The 19,895-nt window shown below is 41.3% G+C and overlaps 2 protein-coding genes across 4 annotated transcripts in view; both read right to left on the reverse strand.

The window, feature by feature from the left end:
- Positions 1–79: 79 nt before the first annotated feature.
- On the reverse strand, positions 80–11,795 carry LOC125024021 (non-compact myelin associated protein). The gene is made up of 4 exons (XM_047611649.1): positions 11,359–11,795; positions 2,681–2,787; positions 2,180–2,264; positions 80–1,187 (listed from the first exon to the last, which is right to left on the reverse strand). Exons 2-4 carry the CDS (start codon positions 2,772–2,774, stop codon positions 908–910), a joined length of 459 nt encoding a protein of 152 aa, XP_047467605.1. The 5' UTR covers positions 2,775–2,787; positions 11,359–11,795; the 3' UTR covers positions 80–907.
- Positions 11,796–15,954: 4,159 nt separating this feature from the next.
- rcan3 (regulator of calcineurin 3) overlaps positions 15,955–19,895 on the reverse strand; it is a 37,495-nt gene continuing 33,554 nt past the window's right edge. For all 3 annotated transcript variants that reach the window (XM_047610560.1, XM_047610559.1, XM_047610561.1), the window contains one exon: positions 15,955–19,154. In XM_047610560.1, the coding sequence (XP_047466516.1) occupies positions 19,000–19,154 (155 nt within the window). In that variant the 3' untranslated portion in view covers positions 15,955–18,999. The remainder of the gene's footprint in view (positions 19,155–19,895) is intronic.

The following is a 19,895-nucleotide window of genomic DNA, read 5'->3' on the forward strand; positions in this document are numbered from 1 at the left end:
TTTTTTTTTAATTTTCCTCTAAAATTAAACTATTACATGCAAATGATTTCATTTATAACAAAAAACAGCGGACCATCAATTAGAAATATTACATTTTATTTTCATATCATTTCATTTAATAAAGAACCACAAATAATACAAATAAAGGGAGTAGCGAAAATAAAGTGCAAAATACTTTGGTGTCAAATCAAAAAAAAAATAAAGAAAGATTCACATCAGTAAGTTCGACTGACAGATGTTTCACAAAATATCTCATGGTCTCTTCACTTTGTCTGGTAAAAAAAAAGAAAGAAAAAGAAAACGCATTGATATTTTATAGATTTAAAAAAAAAAATCTAAGAAGACTGTGTGATGCAAGGTAAAAGAAATACAACTTGTCAAAATAAATCTGCAGTATCGACATATTAAACAGACAGAGTTAACCTCTTTTATACTACCTTTTTCTTCACTATAACTCATACTTATTCTGCTTGTGTATTCACAAAGCCAAAGGTACTTTTAATACAAGAAATGTACACACTGAAGACCAACATTTTCCTGGAGAGATTACAGATTTTACTACACATTTCTTCATTTATACATTTATATTAGTGGTGATGCAACATCAGCAGAGAGTACAGTAATGGTATCTATACTCTGAACACTTTTGTCTTTAGTCTATGAGCAATTCTTCAAAAGAAATTTTGCCACCATAAAAAAATCCTTCATCTTATCCGGCGCCATTTTGTTCATAATGTATATTTGCATACACCTTGTCGTCCATTGGTCACCAGCAGTGGCTCAGTTGGTGATCAGTGAGAACACTAACGTCACAGACGTCCACCAGATTCAGTCAGCACAGTATGTGGTCGGGGATGAAAGCACATCAGTCAATGCACGCTCTGAGACAGAAGCGGCAGTCTTGGTGCTACGAGTTTCCTAACGATGGAGCGTTGTGTATGGTGACTACAGTGGAATCGCTGGTGGTGCTGAACTGCTCTATGTGATTTCCCTCCACGCTGCTCAGCTCCATTCCAGGCATCTGGAAGTTGTTCTCCGAGGCCGGGTTTGAGTAGCTGATGCTGCCCGACACGGAGCTGATGGGCACGGTGTCCAGCGGCAAGCCAGTCTGGATGGTGGACTGCGACAACTTGGGGCGAGGTTTGGAGCCCCCCGTGGCTCCCAGGACTCTGGACGCATGTGTCCGCCTGGCCAAAAAGAGACCAGGAGGTTAAATAATATGACATGTCTTGTTGGAGTTGGGCTACGAATATGTTTGACCTCAACAACCTCACGGAGCTGAACAATAGATACGTAAGACGCAGATTTTGTGTTTTCCTGAAGGAACTATGAGGTATTTTACAGGTGAAATTAGCCATCAGAGGACAAACGGATGAAAAATAAACAGAAGAAGAACAAGTATTTATCTTGTTCATTATCTTCTGACCCCTCAGGTTCATTTGTACATCCCTTTGGGGGTCCCGGCCTGCAGATTTACCAAGCTTTACTCACTCACACACGCACTTCAGTGCCATCTGGGACACGGCTAATGTTTCAGGTGTAGTCAGCGAATATTCAGATAACATGGCCAAGACTTCCTGATCCCGCATCATTCACAATGTGCTGATTTGTGTTTATAGATATAAAGCGAAAGTTTGAAGTACTTTCAAAGGGAAGTTGCTAAATAAAATTACAGGTTACAGGTTAATTATTCCTCAATAAGGACATGCAATAATAACATCCAAGGAAGTGCTTGTGATATTTTAATTACACCATCCTTTTAGGAAGATGTAATCGTATTATAGTTTCTCTTAAATAAAATATCTAGGTTCAAGTGATGTCCAAATTGAGGGTCATAGAATGAAGCTGATGAGTCGGGGGTTGATGAAAAGATAATGAGAAAAAGGAACGGCTGGATAAACACATTTTTCCATTAATTTGAGTTTTTACTTGAACTGCGCCTTTCTCGGTTTCCTGATAAACTTCAAAACAAACAATCTAAGAAGGGGCCGTCCCTTTCTCGCTGTGCTGCCTGCCTCTTAAGTGACTGTGATGATACGGCTTTTTATCGGACTGAGCCTGATAAAAAAGATGAAAAGCAGCAGGCATCTAGTCCTCCCTGAATGCGGTAAAAATAGCATAATTGTTGCACGGCTCGGGACATTCCTTATGCTAGCATCTGGGAGGAATGTGGTCTCACCTGTTGTATGTCTTCAGGATGATCAGTAGAAAGGCAAAGACGATAATGATGCCGATAACAATGACAGCAATCATAGCCCCGGAACCTGAAAGAGGAGGAGCGAGTACAGTGACAGGTTGCCTCCGAGTGTTCCTCCCTCTTCAAAATCACCTTCAGCACATTCCATACACTCTTCGTGCTACAACTCATTTATTTTTTTGTATCCGCCAAAAATAGCGTGCCGTAGCTTAGCAACAGAGTTACTCATATGCAAACACACCAAATAGTTTCTATTAAATGCACAGGTGCCACTCCCCTACAAACTATGTAGATTAGACCACATGGCGCAACAGGCCGTGGTTTACGGGGCTCGACTCATCGTATTGTATGTGATCAGAATCTCCACCGTTAGGGACACAGACGTTATCACTAGGGCGTGTTTCAATGTCTAACTAGGGAGGGGTGGAAAAAACACAAGAGGAACACAATGTGGAGAGATGCACACACACAAGGCGCCCTTACTCTGGATGAGTATTTGTTCTTTGGTCTTTGTGACGTTGGTGGTGTTGGACGGGATTGTAGTGGTGGTCACAGGTGAAACGGTTGAAGCTTGCATCTTCAGAAATAACCTGCGAAGACACACACACACACACAAAAATCCCTTTAGATAAGCAATATGTGAAATCATGACTAAATATCATGATCATATTTCCTTTCTGAAAGAGCCCTACTACCGATTTACACTGAGAGAGAATGAGGAAACGACAGGTGAAGACAGATTTGGAGATAGAGATCAGTGCAACGCATTTTTATAAACAGTAGTTAGGAGGCAGAACAGAGGGAGTTGCGACAGCGAAATGCGAACGATTTAAAGAAACCACAAAAGCGAGGACCTTCGCCAGAGCGCCGTGTATGAAACATTAATGTGTCGACGCCTTTGCCGCGTCTTCGCGCGCAAAAGTTAACATGATTTAAAAAATGACGCGTGTTCTCACTGTGTAGGATCAAAGCAGAGAGAGGCGCCGTCACTCATCTCCATCTGTGTGCTCAGACGAAACATTCAAATGACAGAAAACGGATGTGTCCTTGTTCCCCTTGTCGGCCTAGAGATCACACGTCAGGTGTGTGTGTGTGTGTGTGTGTGTGTGTGTGTGTGTGTGTGTGTGTGTGTGTGTGTGTGTGTGTGTGTGCGCAGCTGCAAGCTTTATGAACGTTTTTGTTGTTTCAGAGGTCGGGTTAGAGAGTGATTATCATGCGGACGGATGCAGAGCAGAGATAATGGAAACAATGTACAGATATGTCAGTATGTTACAGTGTCTTTTTTTAATGCATGTCAACGTGTGTTTAATCTGGTTTGAGTCATGTTTTTAGGAAATGAACTAGCCAGTTTTAACAATGCTGTATTTATTGGTTACCCCTTTCCTTTCCAAAGACTTCTTATTATTATTGTTGTTATTATTATTATTATGATTATTATTATTAGTGTATTGTATTGGGACAATGCACATGAATCAACATCGATGCGTCAGTCATCAGTGTAAATGCGCCGGACTTAGCACAAATGCTAAATTTCAGCCGCAGTCCCAAGGCAGCTACACAACGCAGACAGAGAAGGCTTTAAAACAACAATCATACAATAGACTAACTACAGAACCAGACACAGATGGACAATATCAAAACAAACCAAAGAAAATGGCACAGACAATATCAAAGCAGTAGAAGCTAACAGGCTTGAATCTGAGCTCCACACAGTGGCACGGATAATAATAATGAGGAGACAGAACAACATATTGTTGACATTGTCTTTTCATGCAATTTAAATCGACGCTAACCTTAAAGATATCCTTTCTTTTTTTCGTGAAAGCTAAGGACGACACACCCCATCTGAAAAAACTAAGCATTTGATTGGATGCAGAATTAATATACACTAACAAGAACTTTGTTCTTTAATGCAGAAATTCTCTTCTTAAATGTTTTTTTTTTTTTTAATTTTTTAATGTCATGTAAATTGATACTAGCCTTAACTTTAAAGATACTGTCCTATGGAAAAATTAAGTAGGCATTACACTGTGTTTACACTTATAGATTTTACAGGTATTTGCGTCCTCCCTCAGTCAGAACTCCTCCAAAAAAAAAAAAAAAAAAAAAAAATCAGGGCGGTTTTGTTTTATTAATCTCAGTACAGTACTGTAATCTACATCTGATCAACCGCAGTTGCGGTTGCTATGCGTCACGCAGAGATCCTCAGTCACGTAGGAACATCCCTGATACTGTTCAGGAAACAGTCTACGCACAGCTCTAGGTGAGGGCTGTCCCCGTTACCTGATATCGCTCCCGGGGCGGGATAGTACAGAGATAACAACTCATGCAAACTTCACATAAAACAGTTACACCTGCCGTCACTCTAGTTTATAAGACTCGTAAAAGCAACAAATTACATTTACATGTAGGTTTATGGGAGCAGTGTCCACTTAGACATGTTTGGTTTCGTCATCACGGGACTTCCTCATCCTCTTTTCACATAGTTTAAGGTAAAAGAGAACAAGGTCAGTGTCTCAGATATATGACGTTTTTTCCTTTCTTTCTTTCTTTTTAACCTGATTTGTTGTATATTTTTCTTTATTCGTTGGTTTTGTAACTCCTAATGAAACGTCTCATTTGTAAATAAAAGGGGCTCTTTAGAGTGATAGCCAAACTGACATTTACGTGGGTCTGCTGGGAGTGAAGCGCAGCGGCAACAGGTACCACAAGTGGACACGATTTGCATCAGCTATAAAAAGAACGACGAAACTCCATGCACAAGGAAGAGCTGCCCCAAACACAAACATTCACACACACGTACAGACACAAAACCTCTCTAATTTACAAAGATTTACCTACTGATTGCTGTCAAATTCATAAGAAAGTATGCAAAACCTTCAATTGCACAGCACGTATGAAGTGAACCCGTCAGCTTATAAACCGCTGAATGAGGTCGGGGTCTATCGCTGCTGTCTCTACAAAATCATGACAGAAAAATTCAAGTACTCACAGCATCACCTTCTCTTTTTTTCTTACAGTGGCCTGTGAGTTTCTCAACTCTTAGGCAGCTAATCATTCTTATCATTATGCAGTATTTGTATTTCTAATGAATGGGCTCACATACATAACAAAGGCAGGATAATATACTATAAATGGCATTATTAATGAAAAAGTGGAAGACTCGTAACTTAAAACCTGAGAGATACTCTCATTCTCACTCTGATTATTGTCACCCAGTGCTACACAAGTGAGAGCAGATCGGGTTAGATGAGAAGATCGAATGATCAGATTTTCTCAGCATGATAAATGTAACTGTAGCTTTGCGAAAGCCTTGAAACAGAGGGTGAAATCCCAATCTCTTTGTCTTCGAGGATAAACATGTTTCCCAAAAGGTCTCTTAAAAGATTTTGTGTAAAGGCTTCGTTGAAGTTTTAGCACTTATTCTCCACTGAATGTGTACTTATGAACCACTTCCCTTTACAGAGGTTGTGAGATTAGATTTCTCCTCGCTGCTCCCTTCTTTGTTATTTCACTGTTTCCGCATGCGATGTGTCGAAAAAGAGCGCTCAGCTTTGACCATCGAGGGAGTGCAACAGCTTACATTTCAGCTATCCTGGAATCACCGTGAGAGGTCACATTACGACCAAACACTCTACATGTGACACACATGAAGTCTAACATACGTGAATGTAAAAGAAAAAGAAAAAGTGCTGCATTTCCAATAATGACATCAGTGTACCAAACGTCTTATCAACCGCAAATATTGCACAATGGCTCTCTAGGTGTTGACACAGTATTAAGCGCAGAGATTATTAATGGCATGTATCATGATTGCTGTTTGCATAGGTGACGACTTCTGATAAGCGACTGACTGATTGCATGCTCTTTAAGGTTGGTTACACCAGTGCTTTGGTAACATAGCGGAGAATACAGCACGCAGCTGGTGTTGGCGAGGTTTTAAAACCAACAGCCGAGTCAGTTTTATTTGTATATAGTCAAGTTGATTGTATTTATATGGTCCAAGAGTGAAGTTATCAACTTTCTTTAAATTTTTATATGACTCCATAGTTGGGCATTTGTTGACAGTATGAACAGTAAGTGTAAATATATAAAAACTTGAGTTAATGAGGCTAAGAAGGAACTGAAATTATTTTTTGTATCTCTTGGCTGACATGTTATTCGAATGGTTAGATACAGAAGACCCCCCACCCTCCACAAAAATGTAAGTCTGCTTCCATGTTGTGAGCAGGCACATGGGGAGGGACAAGGAAACTGGAGAAAGCATCTAATTAGATTCTTATTAGTCCACGCCCCTAAATGCGGGATGAGTCATCTGCATTTTTAAACCATCTTCCGGGAACACTAAACTATCTTTATTTATTTATTTATTTAATTTTTGGCCAATTGGGCATAAGGTGTAAGTCATATGGTTTGAGCAACATAGTGCAAAAACACTTCGACTTTCACTTTTTCTAGCAGCCAGCACAGTAAACATCTGGATAGGGGTGATTAAGAGTGGCGCAGTTAATTTGTTGATTCATAAATTTAAACATGAATATCTGTGTAGTATTTTAACATTACTCCTGCCATGCCCTTGTTAATGTACAGTACACACAGATCCTTGAAGATGCGTCCAGAGGGTGTCGCTTTAATCATTAACAAAGACCATGATTTTGTTACAAATTATGTGCACCAGCTTTAATACAGAAGAGGTCTATCTATCTATCTATCTATCTATCTATCTATCTATCTATCTATCTATCTATCTATCTATCTAAAGGTCTGACAAGATAATCCCAGGTAAGAGGTATGTGTCTTCACAGCATACACATGTCATCGCAAAACCGGGCTATAAAGGACTTGGTGGTATGTTCAGAGATCCAAACACAACATGACTGCACTTGGAACTGGCGCCGTCTGCACAGGTGTTGCGTTAGCACTCTGTGGATGTGTCAACCCTCACGGAACGGGGTGTGCCGACAGACGTGGGTGATACATCAGATTGATTGAAGGTTAGGCAGTGGTTTGACACTGTTTGGAATAGGTCAAATAAGGACGGGCAATGCTCTCAGCCGCGGAAAGACCTGCTGTTAAAACACCTTGAACTAATCCACACGCAGCTAATCCCGCTCATCATCCTAAAGCCAGATCATTACTTCAGGTGTACTTCTTAGAATACCAAGTCCTTGTGCCTGGCACCGGTTCAATAAAACACTGGCCACCGTGACTGCCTCGAAGTGCGCACATTGCCAAGCTGTGACTCAGCAAGCTAAGCTAACTGAAATGATAAGCTAGGTTCATTTTATCGTTTTCACTGATAATGATAATTTCAGCTTTAAAGGTAGATGTGTTGACACTGAATGAGCATGGTTAGATGGTGAGTTTGGTAAGCTAAGCTAACTTACTACTAGCATTGACTACATGGACATGGGACTGGTGTCAATCTCTTGACACGTGTTCACCAGCTGCTACATTTCTAGTGCACTAACCAAACAAGATATTTATACGATAGGCTCAGCTGCAGATTGGAAATAGCCTAAGCCATAAACATACATCCTTTAATGTCAAAACAGCAGATGGTAAATGTGTCAGGCTAATTTAAACAGATTTTATCAACACGAGAAAGTACAATTCTACACTCTTATCTTAATTGTTTTAGAGCATATTAAACTATCTGCATATAAAATTAGTGAAGCAAGCTACTGTGCAGTATTATAAACTTGTTAAGCTGCAGGGATTTCTATCAACCAGTGGCAATACTAACTTCTGATACCAGGTCTTCATGCTCTAAAGTCAATTCTCAAATCAAAATATTGATACTTTCGATACTTTAGTCATTCAAGGTAATGAAGGAACACAGTGGAAAGTAACTACTGAGTTGTGGACACCTGAGGTTAAACCACAAGACAGAATATGAGAGGAGAGGTATACGAGGTGGACAGGAGACACAGTAGTGTCTGTTTGGTTTTTCTGTTGTTTTATTAGCTCGGCTATATAGTAAATGAGGCCGCTACCTCAATATACTTTTTATACAGAGTTTAAGATAAATAAATAAATTACTCTGACGTCTTGTATTCTTTATGAAGCTATGATACAGTACTTTTTTAGGTTTACCAAACACATTAGGGTGTATTTACACAAAGTATCAGTGTCAGATCGGTATCACCGGTACCAGCCTGGATTTTACTCAGTATCGGATTGGAAAGGAAATCGGTGGTATCGAACATCACTGGTGGCGATCCTAGGATGTGGAGGGCTCCAGACAGAGACTGACGTTCAAGTTCCGTTAACAAGTGTCCAAACCAAAGTTAACATAGGCAAACTAGCTACAAAATCCGTAACTTATATGAGTATTGTTCATCCATTTTCAGCTGTGAAATCACAAGAGACCCAAATGGTGTGCAAAGCGGAACGTCATGAGTCTAAGAAAGTTTAGGGTTTGTAAAACATGGCAAAAAGAAATTAAACATACTTCAAGAGACAAGATCCCCTACAAGTAGTTTACTCTAAGCAACACGATATTTCTACTAGAATATGTGATATTCAATTTAATTTTGACAGGCACAGGAATTTGTAAGTGCATCTAATCAGATCGCTTTGTTCTGACATTGGTGTCCATTTCTTGGCATGTCCTCTACTCGTCGTAATAATATCTTGTTTGTTGTTCCACAAATTGCAGCCATTCACTAACGCTGCCAATTCAATATCCTCTCTTCCACCCTCAGTAAACAAATCATTTATTGGTCTGTTCAGAACAGGAACAATTTAGTTTCCTCTTCTCTCTGGAAAAAAAAACAAAACAAAGAAAGAAAGAAAAAAAAGCAGAAGAAGCCTTTCGACCTATTCCTGTCTGCACATGGTCACTGACACATAAAATACAATGCCGTGTCCCGAGCACACGTCCATAAACACTAAGTATGACCTTCATGAAATGACGGTCAGAGTCAATATTTGGGCAGCCACTCCGGTGCAGGTTAATAAGATACACAGCTAGGCCTATTTGCTCCTGTGGAAGCGCAGGCTTGCAGAGAGTGTGAAGTCACAGCGGAGAGGTCATCCGGGTCGCGTCACATGTGAATATTAACTGCAACTTCAGTGACCACAATGAGTAACCAAATGATTCACAGCGGTAATGACGGGTATTTAGCGCAGACTCTAGACGCCTGTGATTGAGGTAAATGATGACGTGACGTACGAGATTTCAAACCTAATTTAAAAAGGTGTGTGCAGTAGTGACGGCATGTACAATGAGGCATATGAGAGAGCGAGTGTCAAAAACCACAGCAGATGTTAGGGGATAGGGTTAGGGTTAGGGTTAGGATTAGGGTTAGGTGTTAGGGTTCGGAAAAAAGCTATTACATAGACTGATCTCTCCCCTTTTTTACTTAGCTACATTCATTCAGATTCTTTTTTTTTGTACAAGTAGGATTTTTATCAATTTTATTTATGTAGTGTCAATAACAATACAAATTGTCTCAAGACGCTTTACAAAATCCAGCCTGAATCCTAATCAGATGCTATATTAGAATTAAAATGGTGTGATAATGAAATAAAAAAAAAAATAGTTAGTCTTCTTAGCTTATGCACACAGTTATGAAAGAGCATAATGCACATTTACAAGTCTGGATGGCAAAAAAACAAGCCATCTTTTATTGGTGCGTTTACCATTTGACGTGTCTGTAACACTCTGAGGGGTGTCAGGGGAGATTACTGAAATCAAGTCAAAAGTAATGCAGCACATTGCAATCTAAAAGAGTTTTGAAGCAGGACATGGCGGAATTCAAAGTGAGTCCAGCTGAAATAGCCAGATATGGCGAAGAAGCAGAGGCTGCAAACAAAAACAAATCTAGTTTTTAATTGGTTTCTCTGCAACTTTAACCGCCCGCTACTCTCAGAAGAAACCTTAAAAACATCCAACAGTGACATACCGCAACAGCTTTTCTGGCGGTATTTAGACTGATTAAGGGCAAATTTTGTAATTAAAAACCTGTCAGTCCTGTGTATTACCAGCAGAAAGCCGCTGAATACTGTCCGCGATCAAGCGTCGGGGATCCAATCACGACTTCCCTCTCGAGGAGAATAAACCAGCCGTTCCAACAATAGGACTGATTTTGGACGTAACGCTGAATGATTAATCCCGAAATCGTGTGGGTCAGAATACTGCAGTGAAGCTCGTGTGCTTTTGGAGTTTCCTTCCAAGCAGCATACATTTTTATCAGGCTAGATGCAAATCTCACACTTTCTAATGACTCCTTGAGAGCGGCAACATCTGCATTTTTAAGCTGCTTTAAGTGAACCCTCTGCTGAGGTGCATTCTACTTTGCCGGTATGTACGGTATCCTTTCTAAGACTGAATAACAAAGCATATTTTTAAACAAAGCTCATGTGATAACAAAGGAAAGTACACACAAAGGAGCTGCACTTATTGTCCAAAGAGCCGCGAGAAAATGTTGTTTTTTCACGTGAAAACGGCTTGGCTGCAAATTAATGCATCATTTGTGCATTCGCTAAAAAAACAAAAACAAAAAATAATGTGACTAATGTAAAATACTGCATAAGAGTGTTAGTTAGTTAGTGTATAATGGCATTTTAAATGATAGATAAACACAACTATTGACAAAAATTAATATAGCAAAATGAACAAGATGAGTTAGAGGTAATCATTCTATGGTTTGAACTACACAGAACTAATTGCCACACCACCCTCAAAACCTGATGGGCTTTGAATTGGCCAAGCAGGACTGTGCGAACAGCAGTCACATTTTCCTACAACGTAGTGGCAACTGATGGGCTGATAAGTGCAGGTGTTCCAACAAACTGTCACCTCTCAGTGGGAGATGTGAGCGCGATAGTGATGGGAGCTGAAATCTAATCCCCGCGACTCATCTGCGAGTCTCTCCTCGTCGGCTCGACCGCGGAATCTCCGGAGTCTCTCCGAATATCAGAGCCCTTTGGAATGTGAGCTATTCCCTTTCACCTGAGACTCACCTGCCGTCTCGCCATGTTGTCTGGGAGAACCCCCGTTCCCACACACACGCACGCGGACACACAAACACAATCACAGAAGAAGACTGATGTAACCAGCTGACAGTGTAGTGACTCACAACTGGCAGACACGTTAAATGCAATGTCGGTCCAGAAAAGGAGTCCAAAAGCGGTGGCTGAGAACGGTGGCTTACCTGACCGTGTGCTCTTTGATTCCAGCCCAAGCTATCTCCTGACGGGTGTCTGAGCAGCGCAGAGCCCCCTCCCTCAGCTGACTGAGGGGGGCATAGTCCACCAGTGGAGGGCTGACAGTCAGTCACGACGGTTCTGCGGAGGGAGAAACGACAGAGCAGGGGAGTGTCAGCCACTCAGAGAGGGCAAAGAAAGAAAGTCCCACAGGTACAAACTGACAGCACACACACAAACACACGCGCACAAAGGACGACTTTAAAAACACCTGTGTGGTTTGTGTGGGAATCAGTGTTTATGTGAAAAGGAGGAGGGGAGTTTGAAAAGAGGAGGAGGAGGAGGAGGAGGCTCCACGCTTGCTCACTTGCTGCCCTGAGCTGCTCCTCTCCGAGAGTAATAATCTCCAGCAGCTGGTTTTTCAGGTCCTTCCGCCAGGCCCTTAGGCGTGCCGCGGCCAATGATCAAAAAGTACGAATCTGTCTGCTCTGCTCGCCTCTCGCCACAACTGCCGCCTCTCAACATCAGCCTGTCTGCATCTACCAGAGAGTGGTGGGAAAAGCAAAACCCGGTGTGTGTCATCGGCCGTGCTCACCTGTGTGAGTGTGTGCGTCTCCTCGTGCCACGGCCTGGGAACAAAAGAATGAAATCATTACCTCCCATTCATGGAGACATTAAATGTGCGCGTGTTTTTGTGCGAGTCTGGGCAAAATACACTGTTTCAATGTTATCACAAATCCTTTTATGTTCGCACAAACACATTTCATATATATGTGGTTGAAAATTAACCCTGTGGACAACTTTACACTGGGTGTGTTTGCTGAAAAGGTACAGTGTGTTACAGCCTTTTCCATTTCTTCTATTGTAGGACGCTAAGCTTCATTCAAACACTTCTATACATTCTGTGAAAGCTCTCCACTGAATGGGAAACTTTACTTTACTTGCAATGATGCTCATCCCCTCCTTTCTCTTATGACACAAGCTGGTTGTCTTTGCCCTAAAACTTTGCCAACAAGGCATCACGATGGAGGCTCGCGTTACCCCCAGGGGCTAGGTGGTGCCCATGACTGTAAAGCAAGTCGGTGCTGAGCTTTTGTGAGAGCGCGTAACTAAACTTCATTTGAGCAGAGACACATTGTCCTGCTTCACCCAACGGGCTGAAAGCGATGTTTACAGCCTGAATGCGTTGTGCCCGTGTCTCCGTGTCCAGCTGCAGTTGCGGCCTATTGCACAGTCGGTCCAAAGGACGGAGGTCAAGTTTCATAGAGAAGAATACAGCTTTCATAATGGCATCCTGGTATTGTCTTGGCTTCAGTCCACTGCAGATGGTGTAAACAACCTGTTTGCAGTTTGCTGAGTGCTTGGCTCATAAGCCATGGATGGGTGAAATAAATTAAATGTCACCATAGAAGTAGAGCTCATGCTTTGGGGACCACTTGTCGTATTTATGGCAATTCATTTATTTCATGCTGAGATATTCAACAGGGGGGGTGGGGTTGCAAAATCTTAGGTTGATTAGACATTTTTTATATATTTTTAAAATTTTCCCACACAAATTTAAATTTCTGTAAATACACATTAACATGAATCCAACATATGTTAGTAAAGGGATAAGGGACAGCTTGATACTGAATGCAAAATGTCGAGTGTATTAATATATTCTCTAAAATATGCATTTTCCTCGTCCATTCTTGCCAAAACTGTCCGTTGAAATATGCTAACCACCGTTTACAGGCTGTAGTGTTCGAGATGTGTTGCATCCAGTTAAGCCCCGCCCCTCGAAAAATGTCACATTGTTTACAAACTGTGAAGGGGTCAACAGACATGGTGTCCTGTGGTGTCTGGTAACAGGACGTTGTTAGTGGGGATCTTTGGGTCCAGTGGGTTGAGTGGAGGGGCCTCAGGCTTGAATCAGGCTTGTTCCAGTGCATCTCACAGATACTTGATGAGTTCGAGATCTAGTGGATTTGGAGGCCAAGTCATCACCTTGTGAAGTTTTTCTTGTTTTTTGAGTTGTTCCAAAACCATTTTTTTTGTGTGTGTGTATCTGTTTCGACTACATCCTCCTGGGAATGGCTGCTGTCATAAAGGAGTATCATTACTATGATGTGTGGGGGTGTCTGGTCTGGTCTAGGTGGGTGGTACATGTCTAAGCAACGTTCACATGAATGCCAGGTCCAAACAAAAGCTTCCCAGCGGAATATTGTATTGTCACAAGATGGACAGTCAATGTTATTTACTTCTCCTTTTAGTGGTTTTAATATTATACCTTTTTGGTATATAACAATGGCCATGTACAGGGCCTGTGAAAGCAAAATGGATAATAAGTGAGTTATCCGATCTTCTAAAGAAGCTAAACTGCTGAATTCCACCAGACGCCCAAAGGATCAAAAGGATTGTGTGCAGAATTTGTTGGTGGAAGCTAGGTTTAACCACCTACCAGGCCGTGAGTGATGGAACCGGTGCTGCACATGGTTCTGAACCAAACCAGGTCTTTGTCGGCTAAAGGAGCAACAAACGGAGACATCTGTGCTGTGTTAACTCCAGAGAGTAGTACAGAGTACCTTTCAAGGAATCTGGAGGTACCGGACCAGTTCACACCCACAAGAGCCACGTTAACTTGATCTGTCCTTCCCCCCCTCCAGGTGCACACACATCATCACGTTCAACAGTAAGGGTCATTGTGAAGAGGAATTCCCCATTCTCCAAACGGAGAAGAGAAGGCTTTTTGTGTCACTGCGAACAAGACACAAGGAAGTGGAGTGTATGCCTCATCTCACAGCTGCTACTCGGCCCCCTACCCAGAGAGCCTGCCACTGTTTTACCTCTTAATCACCAAGCATGCCAAGAGGGGCCCAGGTAATATTATTGCCCTAGGATCATCTGCGTCTACTGCTTTTAACATGTTTCAACTTAGCCCCCTTCCCCACCCCCATGTACATGAGTAGCTTTCCTCCTCTTTTGTGCAAATAACGTGCTTGTGAAATCCAAGATGACAGCGCATTATTGTTTTGGGTTATTCGTCTCTTCTTTGTTGTTTTCTCTTTCCTCACGCAAATAATGAAGAGCAGTTTGACGGGAGGCAACAGATGACAGAAATCTATTGTACCACCGTACCCATTTTTTTCTTCACAACTGACAGGAGGAAACTGCTGCTGTAAACTTCAATAGGCGGGCAGGTCAGAGTTACCCACAGTAAGTTATGTAAGCCATAGAGTCGTTTTAATGTTGAGAATTATTGCTCAGTGAAAAGGGTTCTCATAGTGGCTTTGAAAGCTATTTTATAGCTTCGTGTTGAAAACAAGTCAGTATCAAACTGGGGGATTTCAAACATTTTATGGAATAATCTGTGGACTACAAAAATATAGCGGTTATAATCCATCCCAGCAAAAAAAGGTGGAAAATAAATTCAATATTGTTGGCTATTAACTACTCAGTAATTTCAGAATTTCTTCTTCCAAGTGTATACACCAATTAGCCATAACATAATGACCACCGACAGGTGAAGTAAATAAGATCTTGTGACAATGCAATATTCATTGGACCTGGCATGTTATTATGGATGTTAGTTAAACATGTACCACCCCGCCTACACCAGACCAGGTACACCCACCCCATAGCAATGACACTCCTCGAAGGCAGCAGGATGCAGCCTGACACAGGCACACAACATTAGTTTAGGTGGTGTTGACCTGGCCTCCAAATTCACTAGATCCCAAACTGATCAAGTATCTGTGGGATGATCCACAGAGGCCCCTCCCCTCAACCCATAGGACCCAAAGGCCCCCACTAACAACGCTCCAGGCACCACAGGAACACAGCAACAATGTGACGTTTTTTTGAGGGGCGGGGCTTAACTGGATGCAACACATTTCAAACACTACAGCCTGTAGACGGCGGTTAGCATATTTCAATTGGATTGTTTTGGCAAGAATGGACGAGGAAAACGTATATTTTAAAGAATATATTAATATACTCACTCCCTGAGATTGTGAGTGTTACTTTAAAAAGTTGACTAATTGGACTACATTCACCAACCCCTATACTCTCACTCACTGGACAGACGATTTGACCAAAGGAGGACACAGAGGGGACGAAGTCTGATCTGTCCTTAACAAGTGAAGCCTCTCCTACAAAGATACTACAAGAAGTAAGTGGAACCACTGTGTAGGGTGAAGTAGTAAATGCAACTTCTGCTTGGACACCCCTGAAACACGCAGCTAACGTCGCGTTAGCTCGCGGTTGGCATTAGCATTAACATGTAACAAGAATCCCCCAAATAATGATAAACTTAATTTCAGTCACGATTTTTTCTAACCCATAACGTTATCCAGGCTGAAACTGATGATGCATTACATATTAATCTGACCTGATATGAAGTGTGTGCGTCCTTTCTTGTAATAGCCAAAGCCAAACCAAAGTTGTCTACGAACGGCAGTGGCTGCTATGTGATAAAACTTCAACTTGGTGTTTTTGATTTTTCGGTTTTAGTACCAAAAAATACAGCAAGGCGACATTTTCATGGTTGACAGTGACAAATACATATTATGTTTCTGTATTTGCATCGCAAGCATGGAATCACCTACAATAAACAACACTAAACGTGGCTTTTAAGAATAAGTCTTTATGTATTTTTCTATGTGAAACAAATGACTATTATACTACACAAATAGAAGCGGATACTGTAAGAGACAGAGACCATCTCCGAGAAATAAGTACAGAACATGAAATACACATACTGGTATTATAGAACTGTAAATTATTGCTTGTTTTGCTACTTTTGTTTTCTGGATTCCTACGATACAAGACACAATATTCAGATTTCAACAGAAACAGTACAACAGTGACAAACGGTATTATTGAGCTTTTTAGTAGACGTTCCCCAGAAATAAAAGAAACATTCAAACAGAGTCCATGTTGAACACAACACAATGACAGTTGGTTTTGATCGAGCATCTTCAGGACTTACACGTTTTTGTCATTATTATAATTATTATTATTGTTATTATTTTTTTTTTTTTAGTTTGTTTCCATTACAATTACATTGCCAAGAGAAGCCATAACAAACTGCACACTGGGACTGGCCTCAGCAACAGAAAAAACACTTGGCAATATGTACATAAATATACATTTTCTTTTCAACTGTGACCAGTTTTAAACACCATGACCACAGAGTAAAAAAAAAAAAAAAAAAAAATCTTCACGAGTCTTTCCTTCCTGCTCCGGTGCCTCCTCTGTATCATCATCCACCCGGGCAGTTCCACCAATCCGCTGTCTGCTCCAATGAGTGCGACAGCTTTCCCGTAGCGCCAATAAAAGTGCACTCCGTCAACACCGGTGCATTTCTAAGAACTGTTTCAGCTTTCTCAGAAGATGAGATGGATGGTTCTTTGCGGACAAACACGAAAACAAAGATAACTGATTTTACTCTGCAGTGCCATCCCGCCTCCTTGCGCGCCTATTTAAAACTGTACTGCATGTCTACACACTTGTCCAGCGGTACTCTCCCACAGATTCCAAAAGGCCTGAAAGGTTCACACTAGCAAAAAGGAAGTGGAGTACTTCACTCACTGCAATATGCTGGTGAAAAGGCTAACCAGGTGTTTAGCTTGAGATAAAAGAAAGAAAAAAAAAAAAGAAACTATGTGCTTCATACTTTGTCTCAGAAAAGACTATTTAATGTGACAAAAGAAAACAGATATAAAGTGCTCACATGCACACAGACTTGTCTTCTGCTTACGAATATTGTTAAATAGCAAAAAAGTATTTTAGGTTTCATGCTGCCTAATGACATAAATAAGGTTTAGACTCACCAGAAGCCCTGTTGAAAGCATTAGTCCATGTTGCTTCTTAAGCACTGAAATGTTTCATTAAACGAGTAGGTAACGCACACCGATACAAGAGGTGCATTCAAGAAAAAAATAAAAGTATTTGAAGGTTTTTTTTGAGGTTTCCAATAAAAGAATGTAATACAACAACAACAACAAAAAAAAAGAGATAAAAATTAGACTGCATTCATGTTGGGAAAATATGATTTCGGTTTAACAACATGAGGTGAGTGAATGCTTTGGTTGGTTATCAGTTGGTATCTCACGAGGCTAACTAATTTTTCCCTTTTATCAGCAAAATGCTTCCAGGCAATATCTAAAATGTACACAAATTCACGGCTCAGCTATGTACAGCGTCAAGCAGCGCGGTATTCAGGTGCGTGGCGGGAGAGCCCCGCCATCGCTTGGAGATATCAAGAGATTCTCAGTGCAAAACAAGCAGTAGTAGGTTTCGGAGGAAACCTGACACATAAGAGAATGAGTCTGATCAAACGACGCGAACGGGACGCAGAAGACGCGAGTTAGAACAGATGGAATTAGAAAAAAAAACAAAACAAAAAAAAAAGGAAAGAGGAAAACAATAAAAATGCACACGTCCCTTGAAGAGATGAGCGGGATGAAGTGTCTCCGATGCATCAAATCTCGACAAAAGCGACGGATGCTGATTAGCCATCATGTAGAGGACTGATCTGTCAATCTTACAAAAAAAACATTCGTCTTTTTTTTTCTTTTTTTTTTTCAACCTACCAAAGACATCACTTTTAACTCTGCGTGGGAATATGCACTTACGTCAAAAGCGTCACACCATTTCCCTGTCATCACAAACAACGATTTAAAAAAACAAACAAACAAACAAACAAAAAAAACACCTCAGCTCCTCATCTACAGAAGTAACTAAGCATGCAAAAATCTGTCGGGGTATCAAATACGTAGTAAGAATACACATCTAGTAGATTAGCAAAAAACGACACCTCTCCAAATGAAAAAGAAAGGACAAAAAAAGAAAGAAGGTCAAAACACCACCACAAATTAGTCACATATGGCGCTTCGTGCTGTGTGTGTGTGTGATGTTAAATAAGTTCCTTTTTCTTGATATAATCTTGTTAGTATTTGTGTTTCTGTACTTTTTTTGTGTAATACAGTATATACATGCAGACAAGAGCGGGAACATCACACACTCAATCTTGATGCAAGCTGAAGCGGCAAATCGAGAGATATGAAAATGGATGAAAGGGAAGAAAAAATACACATACTGCAACCTGAAACATAATTTGTTGTAAAAAAAAAAATTAAATAAATAGAAGAAAGAGAGAAAAATGTGTCTTTGTTCTGAGGTATCACACATCCTCAATCAAAGATCTTTGTACACATGAGTGTGAGGCGAAGGGAGAGGTGCGGCAAACAACCTAACTGAAGCTAAAGCTACTGAGCAGGACTAGCAATGAGAGCTGAGAGTGTGTGATAAGTGACGGGTGCCTGCGTTGGGACAGGTATTCCGACCCCTCTTGCTGAAAAGGAGGGAGGGGGGGTTGGTGGGGTGGAGGCAAGCGTGCCCGCCGCTCCCCACGCTGTCCGCAGAATGTGATGAGTGTGTGTGTGATTCTCATCCATCCCCTTCAAGCCGCCTCATTCCATCGCCGCGCTCCCCACAAACACCATCTTCGAGCAATGTTTGTTGGTTTGTTTTTGCTTGTAGTTGAACTGAAATGAGGGGCGTCGACGCTCTCTGTGAGTGCAGAGACGAGAGAGACAGGGCAGGTGTGTTGCGGGTTTTTAAGGGGCGGTCGGGGGCCGCGCCAGGTGTCGCGGGGGGAGGCCTCTCTAGTTGAAGACCTTCGGGGGTCCGTCGGGACGTCTGGTCTGGACGATCTGCTGCTTTGGCCGCGCCGCCTCGTCCTCCTCCGTCTCGCTCTCGCACACGTGGACGACCACGCTGGGGGTGGACTCGGTGCCCGCGTGGAGTTCGTACTTTTCACCTGGGAGGAAGGAGAAGTGAGGGACAAGGGGTAGAAAGTAGAAAGAGAGAGAAGAACAAAGGTTATAAAGGAAATAATACAACAAATAAAATAGGGTTGGGAAAAAATATCGATATGGCAATATATCTTTTTCTCCTGATACAATATTTATTTAAAAAAAGAGAAGAAGTCATGTTTTAGGCTGTGAACGACTGGATTAACATGAATGAATTATCACTGTGATCTGATGTACATGTATGTAACTTGTATTTTAAGCTGCATTTAGTAAACTATGTAAAATACTGCAATATATCGCAATAATGTATCGTATCGTGACTCAAGTATCGTGAAGTCCTTGCCAATACCCACCCCTAAAATGGAGTGTAGTAAGCAACAAGCACTGTAGTAAAGGGTCAGACCTTGCAATATTGATATATTTTGGTTTCTGAGTAGAACATGGAGAATTGGATTTATATAATTTTGAGACTTTATGACCTTTATCCAACTTAAAATGTCAGTTTTAAAAATCTCCATTTCACTGTATTTGAGAAACACTGAAATCAGGGGATCAAATGTTTTATCTGCCTACTGATCAAGTATCTGTGAGATGATCCACAGAGGCTGCTAACCTCAACCCATAGGACCCCAAAGGCCCCCACCAACAACAATCTGTTGCCACTAGCACCACTGCACCTGTCAAATGATTACTGTGATCAGCTCATTGTGTACCCAGGTCTAGAAAAACTGTTTCTATGGTTTTGC

This window comes from Mugil cephalus, chromosome 17 (assembly GCF_022458985.1).
Source record: "Mugil cephalus isolate CIBA_MC_2020 chromosome 17, CIBA_Mcephalus_1.1, whole genome shotgun sequence".
NCBI lineage: Eukaryota > Metazoa > Chordata > Actinopteri > Mugiliformes > Mugilidae > Mugil > Mugil cephalus.